Here is a 21,276-nt window from a genome sequence, read left to right as displayed (position 1 = left end):
CCCGTGAAGTCGAGCGTGAGAAGGCTGGCACCTGGGAGCAGCTCCGCGGCCCGTGACGACAGCGCAGGCGCTCGCCACATCTCGCGCTCTCGCAGCCTGTGGTGACCTGACCCTGGAACCGCCCTGCAGAAGCCGCCCTGCGAGACGTTCACAGCAGGGCTCGAGTGCCTCGCTGCGCTGCCGAGTGTGCCGGAGCGTGTGGCAGCCCCTCGGCCGTGTGTTGGGCCGCGCTAATCACGCTGTGTTGTACTTACCCACGCGGCTACCCCTTGCTGAGCAGCCCCGGCACGACCGACGCCCTGGCTCAGGCGCCTGGTCAGGCTCTCCAGCACGCTCTCGCGATTCGAGGTGTAAGCCGGCCGACAGTCCGTCGTGTACGACACGTGATTCCGTTCTGAGGTACGCGTGCCGCGTGTTGCAACTGCTCACGTCGGGCATGGCCTGGCCCGTTCGTTCAGATCGTTCCCAATGCTGTCTGATACGCTGAGCGCGCGTGCGTCCTTAGATCTCACTTGTCGCCGATTGCCAGATGTTGTTTTGTCCTGCCAGAGCTATCACGCCTGAAATAAACCTTGCTCCATTGAAGCGTGATCTATTATTTACGGTCACATGAGGAACTGCATGACCTTTGCAACAAGTCATCCCAAATATATTGAATGGTGAGGCGACGCGAGTCCTGCCGTTATCCAGTAGCAGCCTCTCTGAACCTGCAATTCAGCTGAATCCTGAGGCGGCCACAGCTCCGGTATCAGGGTCAGGGTACCGGGCCCTCCTGCCTGATCCTGCATGACCCTCATGACACCGACAATTGACTCTGTCCGCTAAGTATTATGACGTAACTGTGCCGCTGGCAAAAACTCGGGCAGCAGGGCTGTAGACCCTAAGCATATCAGAGACACCGTGGCGCAAAGCTGTGCGGGCTTCGAATCGAACCAGCTGAGCAGGGAAATGCGACAGCGTGCGGCTCACAGTAGCTCAGTTTGAATGACACCGAGGGCTTCATCAAAACCACCGTACACTGCGTCCCATGCCACCGTGCGCGGTCCACCGATACTTCGAATATCATCACTGTCCACCCGCAGATGCGTCCGTGCGCTGCTTCGGTTGTTCGGATGAGCCGTTTCGGCCAGTCACGGCCAGTTCAGGGCTGTGGGATGGAGGAAAGTGAACAACGGTGGGGACAGAACTACACGCAACGGGGCGTTGATCCGCCTGACCGTCAACCCACTCTTAAGACCTTCGTGCGGGTATGTGCCGGGCGCTCGGCCGTGGTCTCCGCCAGAGGGCACTGCAGCCCACTCACGGCCGTCGCATGGAGCCTGCCCCCCCCCCCCCCCTCCCCCCGCCCAGATCATTTGAGTGTCGCGAGAAGACAGGATAGAGCAAGCATGAAGAAATTAGGGCCGTCGCTTGCTTGCGGATGTGAAGAGATAGGCCAACAAACTGCATACTCGGCCGGAGCAAAAGTTGCACTACTGAGATAAGCCATCCCAATCCGAGATGAAGAACGGACGATGGTGTCGAATACAGACGGTTATATGTCGTTCGTTTGGCTTCAGGGTAACCCGGCTTGCGTAGTAACAGTTGAAGTCCACACGCATTTTGTTCCTTGTTACAATGTGCATCTGATTGCAACGAAATTATAGGGCAATGGGAAGCTTGCGAAACAGACCGAGGTCCATTCCGGTGTCTGCGGTATGTTGTGCAATCAAGTCCAGAAAGCCAACCCGCAGTCAACGAAGACGGCGGTGGAGAGCGACTCATAGCTCAGATGGAGCTTTCAGACAAGGAGCTGCTGCAGATATTAGCAAAGATCGTCTACTCTCTAGTCGTATCTCCCAGATGGAGAGTGGTCATACTATGGCAAGTCTCACACAGCCTCGTGCTAGTACGTCCAGATATATAGCTTGTTTACAGCACTTTTTGGCTTAGCGTGTTCTTGACAGACATCAAACATGCACGCCACTCGTTTTCGACGACACGAAATGTTGCACAGTCAGCGGTCACCGGTACCGCTTTCCAGTGAATTGTTTTGCTGCATTCGGTCGACGGTCCACCGACATGACATGCATGCGCCGTTACGGAACACGTAAGGCAAAGGCTCCGTTCGCGGACCGTTAAGACCAGTCCGCCACTTTCCCTCGGGATGTGCCGGGACAGTTCAGCAGGACCGCGACACGCTGAGCGTGACGGAGCGGAGGGTGTAACATTCAAGTCACTCGTAGTTACGGAATGAGCCAGGGGCGCACCCAGGCAACTTTGAGTTAGTACTGGCATTGAAATAAATGGCGGGGAATGCAGAGATGTTCTGGCTATTGCGTTCAAATCGGAATTGAGGCATGGTCCCATTTCCTCAATCCTTGCGTATGCACCTGAGCCGATTCTGCACACCCGTGACAGACTCTACTGCATGCCCCACTCTCCCTGCAACGCCATTCCTGTTGCGTCCTCTCCAAAGGAGCATGCCGCACAACTCATGCCACCTCCCCCCAAAATCGCCTCCCTGAGCGCGCCCCTGCGGTTGGCGTGCTGGCGCGCGGGCCTCAAGGGGACCTCAGCAGCCAGCCGCCGTATCACCAGCTCGAAACCGGCCACCGCCGCGGCGGCCCTGGCAACCGGCCAGCCGCCAATCGATGCCCGCCGTCGCGCTGACGTCACGTGCCGCTCGCCCAATGGCGGCGCGCGCCGGTCGGCCGCCGCTGGACGATTTTCGCTGGCGTGGTCGGCCGCCGCCCCTCACTCACCGCCCGGCCCGCTAGCGTCGCTGGCGTCTGTTGTGAGGAAGCCCAGCAGCGCGTCGCCGGCGTCATCAGCGCGCCGGAGCGACCCCCAGGTCGCCGGACTGAGTGCAGTGTATTAGGAGCGCCCCTGAGCGCGCCTGACCCGCACCGTAGCCATGGACGTAAGTGACGGTCGCGCGGCAGTCCTGGGACAGGACGCCGCGCTGGGGAGGCCTGTGCATGCGTCTGCCCGTCCCACGGGTCTAACCGTACGCGGCCCGCGAGACCGGTCTCGGCCGGTGGGGCCCCGGGGTCTGGTGACGCATCGTGCAGGGTAATAACCCGGACCCCTTTGGCAGCCGCCGGGGCATTGCGTTCGGGGTCTGGCATGAACTGCGCCGCGATCGCGGCGGGGAAGCCGAGCGGCTACCACACATGGTGCCTCACTCACCACTGCAGAGGTTACTGGGCTGAAGATCTATTCTTCCTGGGATGCCAGCGCATTCCAGGCTGCCATTGAGATATGGTGACTGAGGGAGGGGTGAGAAGCCCATTGGGGAGGAAGTGGAAGTCAATGCGGGGATGAGACTTCTGGCGCTCTGCTTCACCTGCAGGTTGCGGCCGCCCCCGAGGCCGAAGGTCCCAGTGCTTTTTGACATTAGGACATCCGCAGGGTTCCTAAACACCGAGAAACACCCCTCCCCTCCCCTCCCCTCGACATCAAAATAGGAGCCCGAGCCCAAAAGCTCCCCGAGTACAACAATTGACCTTAAAGCGGCAAAGAAAGACCCTCGGCTGAACGGGCTGTCCCGTTTGACCCGCTTCGGACCCCTCCTACGCGCAGTACCGGTGACGTCACTGCTCATGCCGTTCTAAGTCGTCGGAAAATTCCACCGACGGTGACCGGCGCCCGGATGGCGGTCCTGGCCGCTCCGCCATCTGAGGTCGCGACGACGTAAGCCTCCCCGTCCCGCGCTGTTTACGTATAACGAGCTGCTGACTGTTCGGACCGGTTCTTCAAACTTCAGGCGTCAGGGCCTTGACCGGCGTTGGGTTGCAGCGCCCGCTACCGGCCGGGGACTGCTGACTGGGCTAGCGTCCGGCCTCGCTGGGGCGGGTGTCGGCTAGGGCAGTGCTGGCTGGGGCGGGGTAGGCTGGGGCGGGGCGGCTGTCGGGGGAGGGGAGCGGCACGGTCAGCTGGGTCTGTGCAGGGGAAGGGGAGGGGGTTGCCGGGCGGCCCGCCGGTCGATGCAGGTAGCCGGCGCCGCCGGTGTGACGTCACCGCTCGATACCCGCCAGGCCGGGTGTCAGCGCGCAGGCGCCCGGCCCCTCCCCCCTCCACACCGGCGCCGCCAGCGTCTGCGGAAACCACACTCAGGGTATCGGGTTTAAAGCTGGCGATGGATATTGATTGGATGCCGAGCAAATAAGGTGGCCCCGAAGCATTCATAGTAGCTTGCACTCAGCTGCCAGATATTGGTGTAGGAAACCCTTGTTGCACATGAACGTTGGCCTCTTATTCGCGGGTTGAATGATGGCGTAAAGGAGTATTCTGATGATTGGACACTCTCGCCAATAGCACACCTCAAAGAGTTCGATGGGTGGGCATGCTCAAGGTCGTCTCACGACGGACCCGACCTCTTCGCCAATTTACCTCAGCGGCCAATCAGTATGCTCAGTGGCGCTTAGCTCAGTGGCGGTCTTTCGCTCTCCACCTCGCGCCCCCGAGACTGCCGCTTCGGGTCCAAAGGTCGGCAGAAGTATTCCACCGCACTCCATGCGTCTTCTGCTGCTCCCTTCCGCCGCTCCCTTTCGTTGCTCCCTTCCGCTGCTCCCTTCCGCTGCTCCCTTCTGCTGCTCCATTTTGCTGCTCCCTTTTGCTGCTCCATTCTGCTCCTCCCTTCCGCTACTCCCTTCTGCTGCTCCCTTTTGCTGCTCCCTTTTGCTGCTCCTTTTGCTGCTCCCTTTTGCTGCTCCCCTTTTGCTGCCCCCTTCCGCTGCTCCCTTCCGCTGCTCCTTTCTGCTGCTCCCGTTTGCTGCTCCCGTTTGCTGCTTCATTCTGCTGCTCCCTTCTGCTGCTCCCTTTTGCTGGTCCCTCTTGATGCTCCCTTCTGCTCTTCCCTTCCGCTCATTTCGCCCCACGAGGAAAAAGTCTGCGGCAAACCTGAGCCATTGACGAGGTTGCACTGTTGGTGCCGGCTCTCGCGTGGGGTCAGTTCACTATCGGCCTAAAGCGTGCGTCGCAGTGCGCGTGACTCACACAGGTGCGACTGAGGGTCATCATATCGTCCATATCCACAGGTGTGTCGACGCACAGCTGCTAAATCGATGGGCAGTGAGCATTGTGGCGTAGCACACACAAAAAGTATGGAAATTGCTTTGATTGCGTCTGGGTCCTTAGCTCAGCTTCGCGCAGCGACAAAGCCATGTATTTATTTGCCTCGCTGAATATATGTGACTTACGTCAAAGCCACGCCTTCCATGCATTGTACGTTGTAGACGTGAAATATAATTGCACACACCCGTGTTACAGTCAGAGGCGTAGGCACTTCAGTCGATATCGAGGAAATGAGAGGGAGGTAAACCCTATGCTGAGGTTTGTTCTTTACCATGCGTTACACAAACCCCATGCTGAGGTTTGTTCTTTACCATGCGTTACACAACATCAACGTTGATTTGTTGTGGATAAGTGGGGCAATCGCCCCTTTCTTCCCCTCCAACTTACAACGATGCGTAAGTAAAAGCGCACACACATTTAAACTACGAGTATGCCTGTACTATGTATGTAGTCAAACTTTTCAATGGCATTTGTTGTGTACAAATCCTCACGACATAGTCAACATTGAACCCATGAGCTGATACCGCCGCGTCCGCAGGTGCGGGCGCATGGGACCTTTCGCCCGACCTCGCTGTGATGAAACGCACAGGGGATGCTTGGAGCGGGACAAGTGAACGCACCTTCGCCCCCACCCTGGGAGCTTACGTCACATGCGCTGCACATGTCCCTCCGCCTCCGGAGGCGCCAAAGCTATCCATCAAGCCGAAGGCAGAGACTCTTGACACGTACGCACACCCGCTCGTCCCCCGCCGCCTGCCCCAGATGCTCACCCCTGCCCCAGATACTCACCCCTACCCCAGGTACTCACCGCTGCCCAGATAATCACCCACCCCAGCCCTGCTGTGTTGGACTAGCGTTTGGTGCCTGTTTGGTTTCGACTCACGCAGCTCGTGTTTGTGACCAGTGACCTCTAGCTAGCGGGGCCGGCGGCCGGGGCGCGCGCACGAGCGCTGGCCGGTCGGCGCGACTGCTCGCGCGCCAGTAGAGCTTGCCCAGCCGCCTGCCGCAGTGTGCGTGTGTCTCGGCCTGAGCATGCGTCCCAGGGCCGGGTGGGCGCGTGTGACGGGCCACCCTCGCCTTTGTGTTACAGTACGGCCGACCCGACTCGTACCGCGCCGCCACCACGCCAGCCGTGGCCGACGATAATATCACAGCTCACGGCCAGCTCAAGGTAGGCCTGGCGACGGACCGACCTCCGCGCGCGCCGCCGTCCCCCCCGCGGCAACTCCTGCTCCTGGTCAGCACCTGTCGACCTGGGCACCAAACTGACCTGCTCCTGGTCAGCACCTGTCGACCTGGGCACCAAACTGACCTGCTCCTGGTCAGCACCTGTCACACACCTGGACACCCTAGCTGACATCCTGCTCCTGTCAGCACTGTCACACCTGGACATCAAACTGACCTCCTGCTCTGGGCAGCACCCTGTCAACCTGGACACCAAACCGATCTCTACTCTGGTCAGCACCTGTCACATCTGTCACCCAAACTGACCTGCTCCTGGTCAGCACCTGTCGACCTGGGCACCAAACTGACCTGCTCCTGGTCAGCACCTGTCGACCTGGGCACCAAACTGACCTGCTCCTGGTCAGCACCTGTCGACCTGGACACCAAACTGACCTGCTCCTGGTCAGCACCTGTCACACCTGGACACCAAACTGACATCCTGCTCCTGGTCAGCACCTGTCACACCTGGACATCAAACTGACCTCCTGCTCCTGGGCAGCACCTGTCAACCTGGACACCAAACCGATCTACTACTCCTGTCAGCCTGTAACCGGACACCAACTGCCTGCTCTGGTCAGCCCTATCCCTGGCACCAACTGACTGCCTGGTCAGCACTGTCACACCTGGACACCAAACTGACCTCTGCTCTGTCAGACCGCAGTTCGCCTGGTCAGCACTGTACGGGACACCAACTGACCTTCTGCTCCTGGTCAGCATCTGTCAGACCTGGACACCAAACTCTTAGAGGGTCCCTGGACACACGACGCCCTCCCTGCAGTCAGGGGTATGTATCACAGCACCACTGCGAGAACTATAAATGCACGGATTCCTCTTTTTGTATTCAGGCTGCACTCCCTGGAATTTTGAAACACACCACGTTTTTCAGAGTAATGTGAAACAGGGTTTTGGAGAACATTTGCAGAAACACGGATAAATGTATACTATTGTATTTTGCCCCAGAATAAATTCAAGCATTATTATGTTCCAAGCATGGCCATCTCGTAAAGCACATGTTAAACGCTCCCACCTCGCAACGTCGTGAGTTTTTCTACGCCCCACATTCCCGGGGGCGGTACCACACCAGGCTGACACATTCCGGGAGTGGTACCACACCAGACTGACACATTCCGGGAGTGGTACCACACCAGGCTGACACATTCCGGGAGTGGTACCACACCAGGCTGACACTTCTGGGGGCGGTACCACACCAGGCTGACACATTCCGGGGCGGTACCACACCAGGCTGACACATTCCGGGAGTGGTACCACACCAGGCTGACACTTCTGGGGGCGGTACCACACCAGGCTGACCGAGCCGTCCTTCTCCCGGGCCGTCTTGCGCCGCCGCGCGCCACTTTCACTGTATTTCCCAGTCGGCGCACGGCTCCAGTTGCCACACATCCCACCGCACCTGTCTCGCTGGCCTTCCATTCCCTCTCAATGAAAGCCGGGCCCGGGTGCGGGCCGACGCGCTGACCTGTTTCCGACGGCGACGGTCCGACGGCGGGGCGGCGGCCGCCCCTGTCCTTGGCAGCGGCCGTCCCTGCGTCCGCCGGCCGCTTGGCTCGCGGCGCGGGGTCGTCGCGCGCCGACTACGCGCGAGCTCGCGGCCGACACGGTAGGTGAGAGCAGGTAAGAATGCCTGGTATGTCGAGATGGCATCGCAACACAGCATGGCCACCGCTAATCAGTCCAATTTCGCTCGAGTCTTGCGCAGAACTTGTTTTTTTCCGTTTTTCTGGTGGTCGTATGTCTTACCGTAAAAGCCAGTCGGCTAATAGAACGGGGCTCCTGATTTAGGCTTTCTGGCACATTACCACTCTCCCATTGTCGTAGATACCCGTCCAAGCACATTTAGTAATCGATGCTGTATACAGCTCTCCTCCCGTACTCAGGAGTATAAAAATAAACACGGCAGACTACAACGCATTCCCCAACTGACATTCACAACCTCCTCGCAGTGCAGGCATCATCGTGGTTTCCTCAATAGGTTGGCAACCACGCAGGTTTTAAGAGGTGAAACACATATTTGGTGGGGACCAGCGGGCATTGCCTGAAGTTTGGTATATGGATACAGTTCCATTACACCGATTTCTTTGAAGTCGATGAGACGTTCGTGCAGACAACGCACAGCTGATCACAAGTGTCGAACTGTGTCACACATGAGGTCTGCTGTGGCATTTCAGTATCTCAGACGTGGAACTACAGTTATTTATGTTAACGATGATTCACTTCTGTTGTTAACGCACGCGCCCTTTTTCAGTCGAAGAGGCAGAAGCCTGAAAAGAAGAACAAGAAGTCCAAGAAGGGAGATGAGCGGAACCTGGATGACCTCAAGCAGGAGTTGGTGCTCGATGAGCACATTATTTCTCTTGAGGAGCTCCAGCAAAGACTCGGGAACCAATGTCGAGAGGGTGAGGTCTTTTAGATAGTTACCACCGCTGAGCACCGCTTTTTCTCCGCCGAAAGGAAACGAGCTGTATAACCGGCGAGGGCCACTCTCATAAATCTGCCACATCTCTTCGTGTGCTATTTGGTGTGTCCACTCTTGATGTGTTTGATGCTCGATATTGCATATGCGTTTTTCAGCGTCCATCACTTAGTTATTCTACGTTCATGACAAACGGCGGGAAAATCGGTTCGGTGCCGTCAGTTCGAACGAATCAGCGTCGGGCGGTGGCTGTTGACCGGTGGGGGGATGCATGGGTTTCGCTGTCAGATGCGGCACCGGTCCGGACGCGCACTGTACCGGCACGCCTGTTTGGCAGGGTCTAACGGAGTCACGGGCGCGGGAGAACCTGGAACGGTATGGCCCGAACGCGCTCACGCCGCCCAAGAAGATCCCCGAGTGGGTCAAGTTCTGCAAGAACCTGTTCTATGGGTTCTCGCTGCTGCTCTGGATCGGGGCCATCCTGTGCTTCGTGGCGTACTCGATCCAGGCGGGCACGTTCGAGGAGCCGCCAGATGATAACGTGAGCACCAGAACACCCCGCCGTCAGCCAACGATGCTTGATGAAATGATTGCAACAAGTGAACAGTTGTCACTTCAGTACTGATGGAGACGCCCATGCCGCATGTATCAACGAGTTGTGTACTACTTTTCATTTCGCGAGCCGAAAGCGTGGTAAGGCGTGTGAAAAATGACGCAGTGTCATGACCTTAACTTCTAAGCAATGTAAATAGTATCGTCTGTTCTAGTCAGATTCGTACTGTGCCATGATCCGGTGATTGACTCCAGCTGTATCTGAATTGCTGACGTTGTGGCGTGTTGTCCAGCTGTACCTGGGTATCGTGCTCTCCGCCGTCGTCATCATCACCGGCTGCTTCTCCTATTACCAAGAGTCGAAAAGCTCCCGTATCATGGAATCCTTCAAGAACATGGTGCCGCAGGTTTGTGAAGGCTGGTGGTCATCTTGGGAATCCTTTTTGCTTGTTGTTTGATTCACTATTGTTATTTATAAGCCTGCACGTGTACCTCCATGGTTAACTCATCTGACCAGCTGTGCCGCAAGAGGAAAGCAGTCCGAATATGTATGCATGAGAGGTGTACCATCAAATGTTCATCCGCCCCCATCGCACCGTGATTGTTCTGTCTGGTTGTCCATCCTTGCAGTGCGGTGCACCCTGGCCTTCCCGTAACACTGCCCATCATTTATTTGTTGGAGTCTCGTATTCCTTGTCGTTTCTTTCTCGTTCCGTGGTGATTTCCGTGACGCGTGCATTCCCCTATCTCCACAGGGTGCCCTAACAATCCATGAACGTGTCTCTTCCTTTGCAGAACCCTCGGTTGATTCCCTGATACATCCTTTGACTCCCTCAGTAAGAGTTAATGGTCCGGAGGAGAGACAATGACGCGTCTCTCTTCCCCAGCAGAACGCCTGGTTGATCCCTGGCATATCCTTCGACTCACCAGTTGCACCCTGTTGATGCCCATGGTACAGTTTCTATTCTCACAACATGTCTCAGTGGTGTCCTGATGTTTCCTTTAACTCCTTTAGTACACCCAGACGATTTTATTGACCCATCCTGTACTCCCGTAGAACTCGGCGGTCACCTGTCGCGCCTGCGAGTCCCACACTACGCCCGGCCTCCCTGACATCCAGTGTTGCTTCACTGCCACAGTACGCTCTGGTCGTCCGCGACGGCAACAAGTCGACGGTTCGCGCAGAGGAGCTGACGCTCGGCGACCTGGTCGAGATCAAGTTTGGAGACCGCGTGCCGGCCGACGTCCGCATCATCGAGGCGCGCAACATGAAGGTGGACAACTCGTCGCTGACCGGCGAGTCGGAGCCGCAGAGCCGCAACGCCGAGTACACGGCCGAGAACCCGCTCGAGACCAAGAACCTGGCCTTCTTCTCCACTAACGCCGTCGAGGGTGCGTGACGTCACGGCCGGTGACCGATGGGGGCCGGGCCAGCTGGCCTGACGCCACCCCCCACCCCTACCCCCACTGTTTGCGGCTGTGAGGCTGAACGGGAGCACGTGGGACGGGTCGTGCGAAAAACAAGTGCGGTGTGAAAACTTGGTATTTGAACAGTGGCCAGATGTTTGTCCGCCTGTCGGCTCCGGGTTTTGAAAGCTGGCGGGAGGACGCCGAGGCGGAGCGCTCACCTGTGGCCGCGACGTGCTGCGTTTGATTTTGATCATCCGGTGCGTTTCCGTTTCCCCTTTTGCAATGGACATGACAAGACTACTACGCGGGGGGCCAGAGGAGTTTAAAGGGTTGCCTTCATCGAAACATAGCAAAAGATGGTTAGTACGCTATGTCCAGCCTGCCTAACCAGCTGTAATGCGACACACTGCCTGATGTCGCCGATCCCATCACCGCTCGCCCGTTATCGCCAGGGACCTGCAAGGGTATCGTGATCAACATCGGCGACAACACTGTGATGGGTCGGATCGCCGGCTTGGCCTCCAGCCTGGACACTGGCTCGACCCCGATCGCGCGTGAGATCGAGCACTTCATCCACATCATCACCGGCGTGGCCGTCTTCCTCGGCGTCACCTTCTTCATCATTGCGCTCATCCTCGGATACAACTGGCTGGACGCTGTCATCTTCCTGATCGGTACGAGGGAGTACAGGCCCAAGATAGACGTCGAGTACGAAACTGCACTAACCCGTCTGGGTGTTGTCGTCGCAAATACAGTAGTTGTGGATTTAGTGCGTTTATGAGGCCCAGTAGTCCGTGTCATTTCTTGCATTGTCGATCTGTACTGGGAATGTGGCATCTTTCCGCGACCGTGGTAATGAGAGGGCGTAGTTCGAACCGCTGCTGCTGGGTATTGCTCAGGGCCTTCGCTACTTTGGAAATATGTCCGCGATGCGCTGGTGCATGCGTCAATCCGCTTCAGGTATCATCGTGGCGAACGTGCCGGAGGGCCTGCTGGCTACGGTGACGGTGTGCCTGACGCTGACCGCCAAGCGTATGGCCTCCAAGAACTGCCTGGTGAAGAACCTTGAGGCCGTGGAGACCCTCGGATCCACCTCCACCATCTGCTCCGACAAGACGGGCACGCTCACGCAGAACCGTATGACGGTGGCGCACATGTGGTTCGACAACCAGATCATCGAGGCGGACACGACAGAGGACCAGTCCGGCGCCTCGTACGACCGCAACACGGAGGGCTGGAAGGCACTGTCGCGCGTGGCCGCCCTCTGCAACCGGGCCGAGTTCAAGGTCGGACAGGAGAGCATGCCCATCCTGAAGAGGGATGTCAACGGTGACGCGTCAGAGGCGGCGCTGCTCAAGTGCTGCGAGCTCGCAATGGGCAACGTCATGGGCTACCGCGATCAGTACAAGAAGGTCTGCGAGGTGCCCTTCAACTCCACCAACAAGTTCCAGGTGCGGATGGGCGTAACGCGCGGTGTTTTGTGTAAAGCTGGGTGTGTCGCCGGCCCGTGACGCGCGGTGCAGTCGAGCAGGTTTAGCGCGCTAAAAGTTAAATCATCAGCATTATAGCTTGGGCCTAAGTATTTGTTAAGAATGCTTTTGTATTCAACCTGTGACTTAAATAGTTTGCGTGAATATGTGCAAGGTAGTGATAGGTTTAGAATACTTAAATCAATAGAAAAACATTGCTGTCTTGTTTTGGCAATATTATTTTTAGCATGTTTTGTGATGATTGTCATGTTTTGGGAACTCAGGCACCACGATTGAAATTTTAACGTTAAGGTGTTCATTCGTGTTGTAATGTTGACCTTACTGATGCGCATTTTTAGCTGGGGCTTACTTACAATATTTCCTTTCCTGCAGGTATCTGTCCACGACTTCCGCCACGAGACGCCGAACAACCCCAACTTCCTGGTGATGAAGGGAGCTCCCGAGCGCATCCTGGACCGCTGCTCCACCATCCTGCTGAACGGCCAGGAGAAGCCACTGGACCAGGAGATGAAGGACGCCTTCAACAACGCCTACTTGGAGCTCGGAGGACTCGGAGAGCGTGTGCTAGGTCAGTCACTTGACCGAACGGGCTAGCGAACTGTGTAGCTGACTAGTGATTGTTTTATTTCACAACGGCCTCAACCAACTGGAGATGAATTATAGTTACGCATTTCCCTTCCTTTCACCGACGTTTGCTTCTTACAACGGCTGTTCTGGTACTGAAATATTGTTGGCGTGGTTAAGATAGTATCGGCTGATCGTGTGCCGCAGGCGGTCCACTGCGATAAGGTGTGATTAGGCTGGATGTAATCGGTCCAGAAGCTCAGCCGCTTCCCCTTGCCTTCCGTCGCTTCGCTGACCCCTGTCGGCCCCTCCCACAGGGTTCTGCGATTTCTCGCTCCCCGGCAAGGACTACCCCAGCGACTATCCATTTGACAGCGACGAGATCAACTTCCCGCTGGAGGGGCTCCGCTTCGTCGGCCTCATGTCCATGATCGACCCGCCGCGCGCCGCCGTGCCCGACGCCGTGGCCAAGTGCCGCTCGGCTGGCATCAAGGTCATCATGGTTACCGGCGATCATCCGATCACGGCCAAGGCCATTGCCAAGAGTGTCGGCATCATCTCGGAGGGTGCGTGGATGGCTGCTGTCTAGCTTTCTTGCAAAGATTCGTCTCCTTGTGGCTATGTGTCAGTTTTGTGTCTGATGTGTAACGTAATGTTTAGTCGTGTCCATGCGTGCTTAGCTTGTTTCATGTTTCGGAACTATTTTCATTACCGGCGGAGTTATGTTAAGCCAGGGGAATTCCACTGCACAAGGCTGAAAACAAAGAGATTCCTGGAGGTAACCCAGAAAATAATCACTGCTGAAGCATGAGCTGCGAACATGCGTGTCGGACGGAGAAAGCGCAAACACGACGGCCGACCGCACGCGCCCAGTCTGACCCTCTTCCTCCACCAGGCAACGAGACTGTGGAGGACATCGCGCAGCGTCTGAACATTCCGGTGGGCGAGGTGAATCCTCGCGAGGCGAAGGCGGCCGTCGTGCACGGCTCCGAGCTTCGCGACATCAGCGCCGACGACCTGGACGACATCCTCACCCACCACACGGAGATCGTGTTCGCGCGCACGTCACCGCAGCAGAAGCTCATCATCGTGGAGGGCTGCCAGCGCCAGGGCGCCATCGTGGCCGTGACGGGCGATGGCGTCAATGACTCGCCCGCGCTCAAGAAGGCGGACATCGGTGAGAGGGACAGGCTAGCCGGCCTCTCTGTTTCGTGTTTCTTTCTCATTTATCCGCTATGTTGCTTCGTTTGCGTGCTGTGCTGGTACTTCTTTGTGACCTGCACGCGGTTTCACGCGTTGCCCAATGCAGTCAAGGTAGGTTTGCTTTGGTTTTGTACGTCTGCACGTTTGCTCCACTTGTTTGTGTGCTATCCGCGTGCAATTGTTTCCCGCCATCCACGAGCTGGCATGCTTTGCTGATGCCTTTGTTCGCCCTTCTCATTAGGCGTCGCCATGGGTATCGCTGGATCGGACGTGTCGAAACAGGCCGCCGACATGATCCTGCTAGACGACAACTTCGCCTCCATCGTCACTGGTGTCGAGGAGGGCCGCCTGATTTTCGACAACCTGAAGAAGTCGATCGCCTACACGCTGACGTCCAACATTCCCGAGATCTCGCCAGTTCCTCTTCTTTATTCTGCTGGACATTCCCCTGCCTCTGGGAACCGTCACCATTCTCTGCATCGACTTGGGCACGGACATGGTGAGAGCCGTCGACACCGGCCGCAGTCCACTGAGGCGTCGCCACTCGTGTAAACTGTATAATGCTTCAACAGGTGACTCACTTCTGGGTAAGCAGCGGTCACCGCTGCTTGTGTCTATGGCCTTTACCAGGGAGGATGCAGCTGTCGCAGCTGCAGCGTCAGATGGGCGTTGCCTGTATGACGAACCATACTGTCTGCTGAGTTTGAGAAGCATCATTTAGCTTGCGGATGCTTATCGCTGACCCCGGTAGTAATGGGTGCCTGCGCTGCGTGGTTCTCGCCTTTTCGGCGAACTTGACCTTGCACTTGAATCTAACTGTGGTTAGACAACTAGTTGTGTCCTATGGCTTCCTCCGCTCACGGGTAGCTGAAATAGTCTTGCTTTCATAAAGTACTATGTCCTTTGTTCTCGTCGCAGCCTCCAAATTGGTGGGCATAACAACGTTGCGTCGTTGATGGTTTCGTCATGCACGTCGATATTCCTAAATCCCCTTTCCCGAAATGATTGATATATGTTGCTGTTCATTTTTTAAAAATGTTCAGGACAGAAAAGTAAAGAATGCCGAGTCTAACAATGCGGTTACCTCCCAACTCCTTCCGCGCGCCCAGACATGACCGCAACAAATCACCGAAAACTATCAGCTCGACGGGAGAGACAAACGCTCCTCCAGCCATCCGTGACCCACCTGAGTGTCTCTCTATTGACGACAGGGGCTGTCCCTCCCCCGTGTGGTTAGTAGGGGCTGCGTGTTGTGTGGTGCCGTGGACCGTCTGCCTTCGCGCCAGGACACCTGTGCCCCGCTCACGTGCCGCCCAGCTGCTTACGACACTGCCGGGGCCGCGCGGCCTCCGTGTGCCCCGCCTGCCGCACGTGTTTCAGCGCGCACGTGCCACGTGTCCCGGCGCCGCACGTGTGGCGTCGGCGAGCGTCAGTAACGGCGCGCCCCGCTCCAGGTCCCGGCTATCTCCCTGGCCTATGAGAAGGCCGAGTCAGATATTATGAAGCGGCGTCCTCGGGACCCAGTGCACGATAAGCTTGTTAACGAAAGGTAACAGGCGGCGGCAGCTGTTGCTGGCATGCCCACTGCTCCTGATGGCCGGCCAGCCCCGGTGATGGTTTTGGTCCCCCTCTACAGTTTACACCTTTTGGCATGTTTTTTTATCAGTCACCGGCCGGTGGATGGGTAGGTACGGTGCAGGCGGCCGCGAGATAGGAGACGAGTGTGTCCTTCGGTCAGGTAGGCACAGCTTGGTCACCCTGGTGATCAGTGTCTGGGTGAGTACCGTGCTCAGGGTCATGAACACCTGGCCAGCGCTCGCCCGGCTACCCGTGGAGGGTTTCTTTTGTCTACAGCACGAGCCACGCCAATAGTCGCCGTATTTAAGCTGGTAGCAGGAGCTAGCGTTATTAATCCACGAGCCACCTAGAGCATTACATATATGGCCGAGATCGCGGTGGTTTCTGGTAAGTCTAGGTACTAGATAGACCCTGTCCGCTCGCCTCGCCCATGGACATAGATCTGGTGCCGCTAGCTGCAGGCTGAAGGCTGTCGGCTGTATGGCGGCACTGGAGTTCCAACCGAGTCGTCCCATCTGCTGCCGGAGTCGGCACACAGGTAGCCACCTTTCGCACCTCTTGTTCGGCATGTGGGTTTCAGTACGTTTTAGGCACTTTTTTAAGTTGGCTGCCATTTCTGCCCTTTAGGTTCCTGCCATTTCTCTGGCTTACGAGAAGGCCGAGTCGGACATCATGAAGAGACAGCCGCGTAATCCGCTTACAGACAAACTGGTCAACGAAAGGTAACTGCTTTATGTACACTAGGCGATAGGCTACTACCGGTAGTGCGATGTGCGCAGTGTTCGTGACGTGCGCGAATGTCTTTGTGTATGACAATAACTATCATAAGATGCATCGCAGTTCACTAACTCTTTCTGTGCCTGGCTTTAGAGGTTTCCAGCTCCCTGACGGGTATCGAAGCGGATCCCTTTTGGAAACGTTGAACAGCGGATTATGTTCATCCGCCCCGATGGGTGTGCGGTGTGCACTAACTGCTCGAGACTCTCAGGAATCCGTTGTTTTAACTTCTTCCTGTCTCTTTGACGCCCTCCTGGGACGGTCAGTGGCTGTCTCATCGGCTATCAGAGCAGCCATTTGCTCTTCGTTCCTTCAGCTGGTTTTCAATTCACGATATCTGGCGTACCGTGCTTACCTGCCATTTTTGTCCAGCTTTGTATCGTAACCAACTGACCTGCCTTAGCTAAGTTATGCAAGTAACTATCCAACGCATCTGGCATGTTGATGCATCCTCTGAAACAGGACTTGCCTATTTTAACACTGCTGCTTCTCAGAACCCATGAAGTGAGCAGAATGTTGAAAACTGGCACGCGTTTGTTTGAGGCATGATTTTCGTTTCCGCGTGTTGGTCTTTGGCATGCTACGCTCAAACGTCGTGGAAAATCACGTGTTTGCAGTTTATGTGCAATAATGCTTCCAGTAATGTCCGTGCGTCCGAATCCCACAGCGAAAGCACCCATACTTCCGCCGCCATGGCTCTAGCCGCTCCACCGTCCGCTCAGTCGATGGTGGTCAAACGTCGGCTAGCTAAAAACTCCGTAACTCGAATGTTGATTCAACATCTTCCAGTCGCGTGACGCCGAATTCAGATTTATTTACCTTGTGCATTGCATTATTGCTGTGGCACATTACCGTTTCTCAGCGCGTGACGTTCAGTCCCATATAGATCCCGTATGTCAGCAACACTGTCCTATGCGCTCCCGCGTCTGCCGGCTCGTCGCTCGACTACGGGCCTATATTTTGCACCTGGCTGGGACACCGCCAATCGACTGACCTGCCGTGTTCGCTCTAGGCTCATCTCGATAGCGTACGGCCAGATCGGCATGATCCAGGCGGCGGCCGGCTTCTTCAGCTACACGGTCATCATGGCTGAGAACGGTTTCCTACCGTGGGATCTGTCCGGCCTGCGCAAGTCCTGGGACTCCAAGGCCGTCAATGATCTCAAGGACTCCTACGGCCAGGAATGGGTGTGTAATCTGAGTCAGACAGGCGCGTTACCGTACAATGAACCGTCCCTGCACCTCCAGGGCAGACCATGACCTACGAATGCCGTCATTTAAATATTTGGAAACCTTTACATGCATGTGCTGTTTCAAACTGATATTCCGCGGTAGAAATCGCGTTTTGATTAAAGGAAAGCTGTAGACATTTTTACGTAGCGCCCAACGAATTCTAAACTAAGGAAACACGCGATTTCTTCTGCGGCTACCGGCCCTGACCGCCGTATCCGGTCACGCTCTGGGCTGCCCTCTACGACACCCCCACCCGCCGTATCCGGTCACGCTCCGGGCTGCCCTCCACGACACCCCCATCCGCCGTATCCGGCCACGCTCCGGGTTACCCTCCACGACACCCCTGCTCGCCGTACTCGGTCACGCTCCGAGCTGCCCTCCACGACACTCCTGCTCGCCTTTTCAGACGTACGCCGACCGCAAGGTGCTCGAGTACACGTGCCACACGTCCTTCTTCGTGGCGATCGTGATCGTGCAGTGGGCCGATCTTATCATCTGCAAGACGCGCCGCAACTCCATCGTCCAGCAGGGCATGACCAACTGGGCGCTCAACTTCGGCCTGCTGTTCGAGACGGCGCTGGCCGCCTTCCTCTCGTACACGCCGGGCATGGACAAGGGCCTGCGCATGTACCCACTCAGGTGAGACCTCTCACTCACGCGTGGCAGAGACGAGGGTCCGCGCGTCCTCCCGCTTAGGTGAGACCTCTTGCTCACGTCGGGCAGAGACGAGGGCTTGCGCATGTACCCACTCAGGTGAGACCGCTCACTCACGTGTGGCAGAGACGAGGGTCTGCGCGTCTTCCCGCTTAGGTGAGACCTCTTGCTCACGTCGGGCAGAGACGAGGGTCTGCGTGTGTTCCCACTCAGGTGAGACCTCTCACTCACGTGTGGCAGAGACGAGGGTCCGCGCGTCTTCCCGCTTAGGTGAGACCTCTTGCTCACGTCGAGCAGAGACGAGGGCCTATTTGTGTCCCTGCTCAGATGAGATTGGCGTGGGCCTGCTGACGCGAGATATGTACTAGCCGGGGGACATGGTTTGCTTGGTGCTCCAGTGGTTGTGGTGTTTGCATTTTGGGGCTTTTATGTCATGACCACAGTTTTAAAATATGTCAGTGGGAATGCTTGCGCGAACATTGCCTGCCCGTTCAGCGGCATCATTTAGGAGTCCTATAGAATCAACAGACACTGACCTTCGGTTCATTGCCACCCCATTGTGCACATTTCTCAGCCCACCAGCATTTGCCAACAGGCACTGTTACACTTGGCCTGCCCACACTCATACGGAACATTTCACACATGTGCGCTCGTTCCACAAACGGAAATCGCGCAAGAGCCCGTTCACACGTGTGCCGCCCAATCACTGTCGGCAGCCCATCCCCCCCCCCCCCTAACACGCTCAGACGCCGTGTGTCCGTGCTGTGCTGACGTCACCACGTCATCCTTCCCGTCGGCAGGTTCGTCTGGTGGCTGCCGCCGCTGCCCTTCTCGCTCCTCATCTTCATCTACGACGAGTGTCGCCGGTTCGTCCTGCGACGCAACCCCGGCGGCTGGGTGGAGAACGAGACCTACTATTGAGGCCGTCGACCGCCCGGCGCTGTAGTCACGCGCGGCCCGCACTCCGCTGCGTCTAGCTCGTTGGACATTGGTACGGCAGCGCCGCCTCGCGGCCGCCGCCGGAAACTTGCCTCGCCAGCCGGGGCGCTTCGCAATATAGAGGTGTCGGCGCCCCTCGCGGATCGAAGGCTGCTGTTTTACTCCTGTGTTTTATGTTGTCACTAAATATATGCGAGTTTGTTGCTCCCATCTCGTGCGGTGTGTCGGAGAGCGCCGGCGCCGGTGAGAGGCCGGCAGCAGTCCGGCTGGCGGCGAGTCCGCTGCGAGTCATGACTCGACTCGGCCGCTGGCGAGTGGTGGCCTCACGCTGGCGGAGTCCGGGACTCCAGACCGGCCTGAAGCTGCGCCGATCACGGCACCAGCAGTCTAGTGCAGAACCGCGCCAGATCAAAGAGACCATGCTCTGACAGCTTCTCTGGATAGAGTAGCCACCGTCCACTTCTCTTAAGGCGTGCTACGATTGAGCCGCGCCGCTCACAACACCCCTGGCGGCCATGTGCGACACCAACGTTGCAGCGTTGTGCTAAGCCTGCCTTCGCTCTAGCTCACGTGTATGTTGAATCAATAGTAAATGGCCAACACCCGTGCCGCCGCCAAAATGAAACGCATTAAATATTTGCACGTCCAATGCACGCCTCCGTTCCCAGGATCTCAATCGCCACTTATGTAAATTAGCCTCCAGTACGCGGCGTAGCATTGTGAAAGCACGCAAGGCACATTAATGACCGAAATGTGACCTCCCGTCTTGTCTCGTGTCCGGAATGTTCGGCTTCAGCATTGCACAAAACAGTTTCACTGGTACACGCAGCCTGCGAACGGCCGTCGCTTGGATGGCCCGTTTCGCCAGGCGGTCATCCAACGCCGTCAAGACATTGACTCTCAGCTGTCGTCAAGGTATTGTCGCCCAAAAACGAGTAGCGCACGCCCTTGAATACATTAAAAATATATGTGGAATTTAATTCACAGGGTCAGTGACAACGTTTATATTTCTATCAGCGGCTTTTAGAGAGATAGGCGCACAGCAGCCACTAACAGCTGTATTTCTGTTAGCAGCTTAGCAGCTTTTACCTGTCTCAAGGTGGGTTGCTCGCTGCCACTAGATACTGCGTGAGATTGCGGCGGTAATGATGTGTCGAGATGTCCGCAGCCCTGTGCCGTTACATATGTATATTCATAAATTGTGCTGCATATAGCAATGCTAAAAACGAGTGACAGGGATATTTGTAGTACATTGGGTTATACGACTTTCTGTCGACCACTTATTACACATCGTATTTTGGTGTTCGTCAATACACTTAGAAGAAAAATATAAAGATATCTAGCCGTCCTTTCTGATGCGTTAAGTCTGTAACCTTCACCCAACAGATGACGAGGCCCTTTCGGATGGGTTAAACCTGAAGCCTTCGTCCAACAGCCGACGGGCAAGTTCAGTGAGCAGCGGGCAGCGAGCATCAAATCAATGCACGGCCCGGCCGACGAGTGATTTTTTAACACGCGTTCCTTACTTATTGGCTTCCAGCATCCTGTGTTCATCCTCACTGGTCGGTTAAATTCACTCGCGCCAGTTTTGCAACTTACTGTTGGCCCCTTGTTGCCTAAAGCTACCGGTCGAATTGAGTCGCGCACGAATAATATATCACCAGTGTTCATCGTGGGTAGAAAATGTTATGCGCCCAATGCATGTTTCCTTCTATTGAACTTCCGTTTTAGCCGTTTATGTAGTAATGGGAAAAATAATTCAAAAAGGCAGAAAGCATTAGTTGAGGTGGGAACTGTGCAGCATTGCGGTTTTAGGCACAACAAGGTCTTTCGACCGTCTATCACACATGCGCTGTGTTATCGGGACACCTTGTGCCTCATGCACTTTTCTCTTGCCCATGGTGGTATCCAGCTTAAAATACTCCTACTGAATTATGAGATCAAGGTTTTACAACTCGTGCTGCCTCGAATGCAGCTGCAATTCAGAAGTCTGCCAAAACATGAGCTGAGGTGATGTTCTCTGCCGCGTGTTCAGTATTATCAGATGTATATAGTCATCGTCGATAGCATGTTCCATTGGCCCTCGCACGGATTGGTGCAGCCGGGGGTCGGGCGCTCGCCCCCCCCCCCCGCCCATTTTGGCCCATATTTTGTTCACCATAGA

The 21,276-nt window shown here is 56.4% G+C and overlaps 1 protein-coding gene across 1 annotated transcript; it reads left to right on the top strand.

Annotated features, from left to right (window-relative positions):
• The first annotated feature begins 2,727 nt into the window (after window positions 1-2,727).
• On the top strand, window positions 2,728-19,326 carry LOC119112783 (sodium/potassium-transporting ATPase subunit alpha-like). Its single transcript, XM_037237065.1, is given in 16 exon segments — window positions 2,728-2,902; window positions 8,546-8,696; window positions 9,051-9,254; window positions 9,559-9,672; window positions 10,405-10,657; window positions 11,128-11,349; window positions 11,636-12,126; window positions 12,538-12,733; window positions 13,047-13,295; window positions 13,625-13,906; window positions 14,174-14,349; window positions 14,351-14,431; window positions 16,138-16,232; window positions 17,300-17,474; window positions 17,926-18,158; window positions 18,974-19,326. Coding segments are annotated over 15 exon segments (2,994 nt in total). The 5' UTR covers window positions 2,728-2,902; window positions 8,546-8,594; the 3' UTR covers window positions 19,095-19,326.
• The last annotated feature ends 1,950 nt before the right edge of the window (window positions 19,327-21,276 follow it).

This window comes from Pollicipes pollicipes, unplaced genomic scaffold (assembly GCF_011947565.3).
Source record: "Pollicipes pollicipes isolate AB1234 unplaced genomic scaffold, Ppol_2.1 Scaffold_2555;HRSCAF=2994_pilon_pilon_pilon, whole genome shotgun sequence".
Classification (NCBI taxonomy): Eukaryota; Metazoa; Arthropoda; class Thecostraca; order Pollicipedomorpha; family Pollicipedidae; genus Pollicipes; species Pollicipes pollicipes.
The sequence above is the reverse complement of the archived record's forward strand: the minus strand, read 5'-3'. Positions and strand labels throughout refer to the sequence as shown.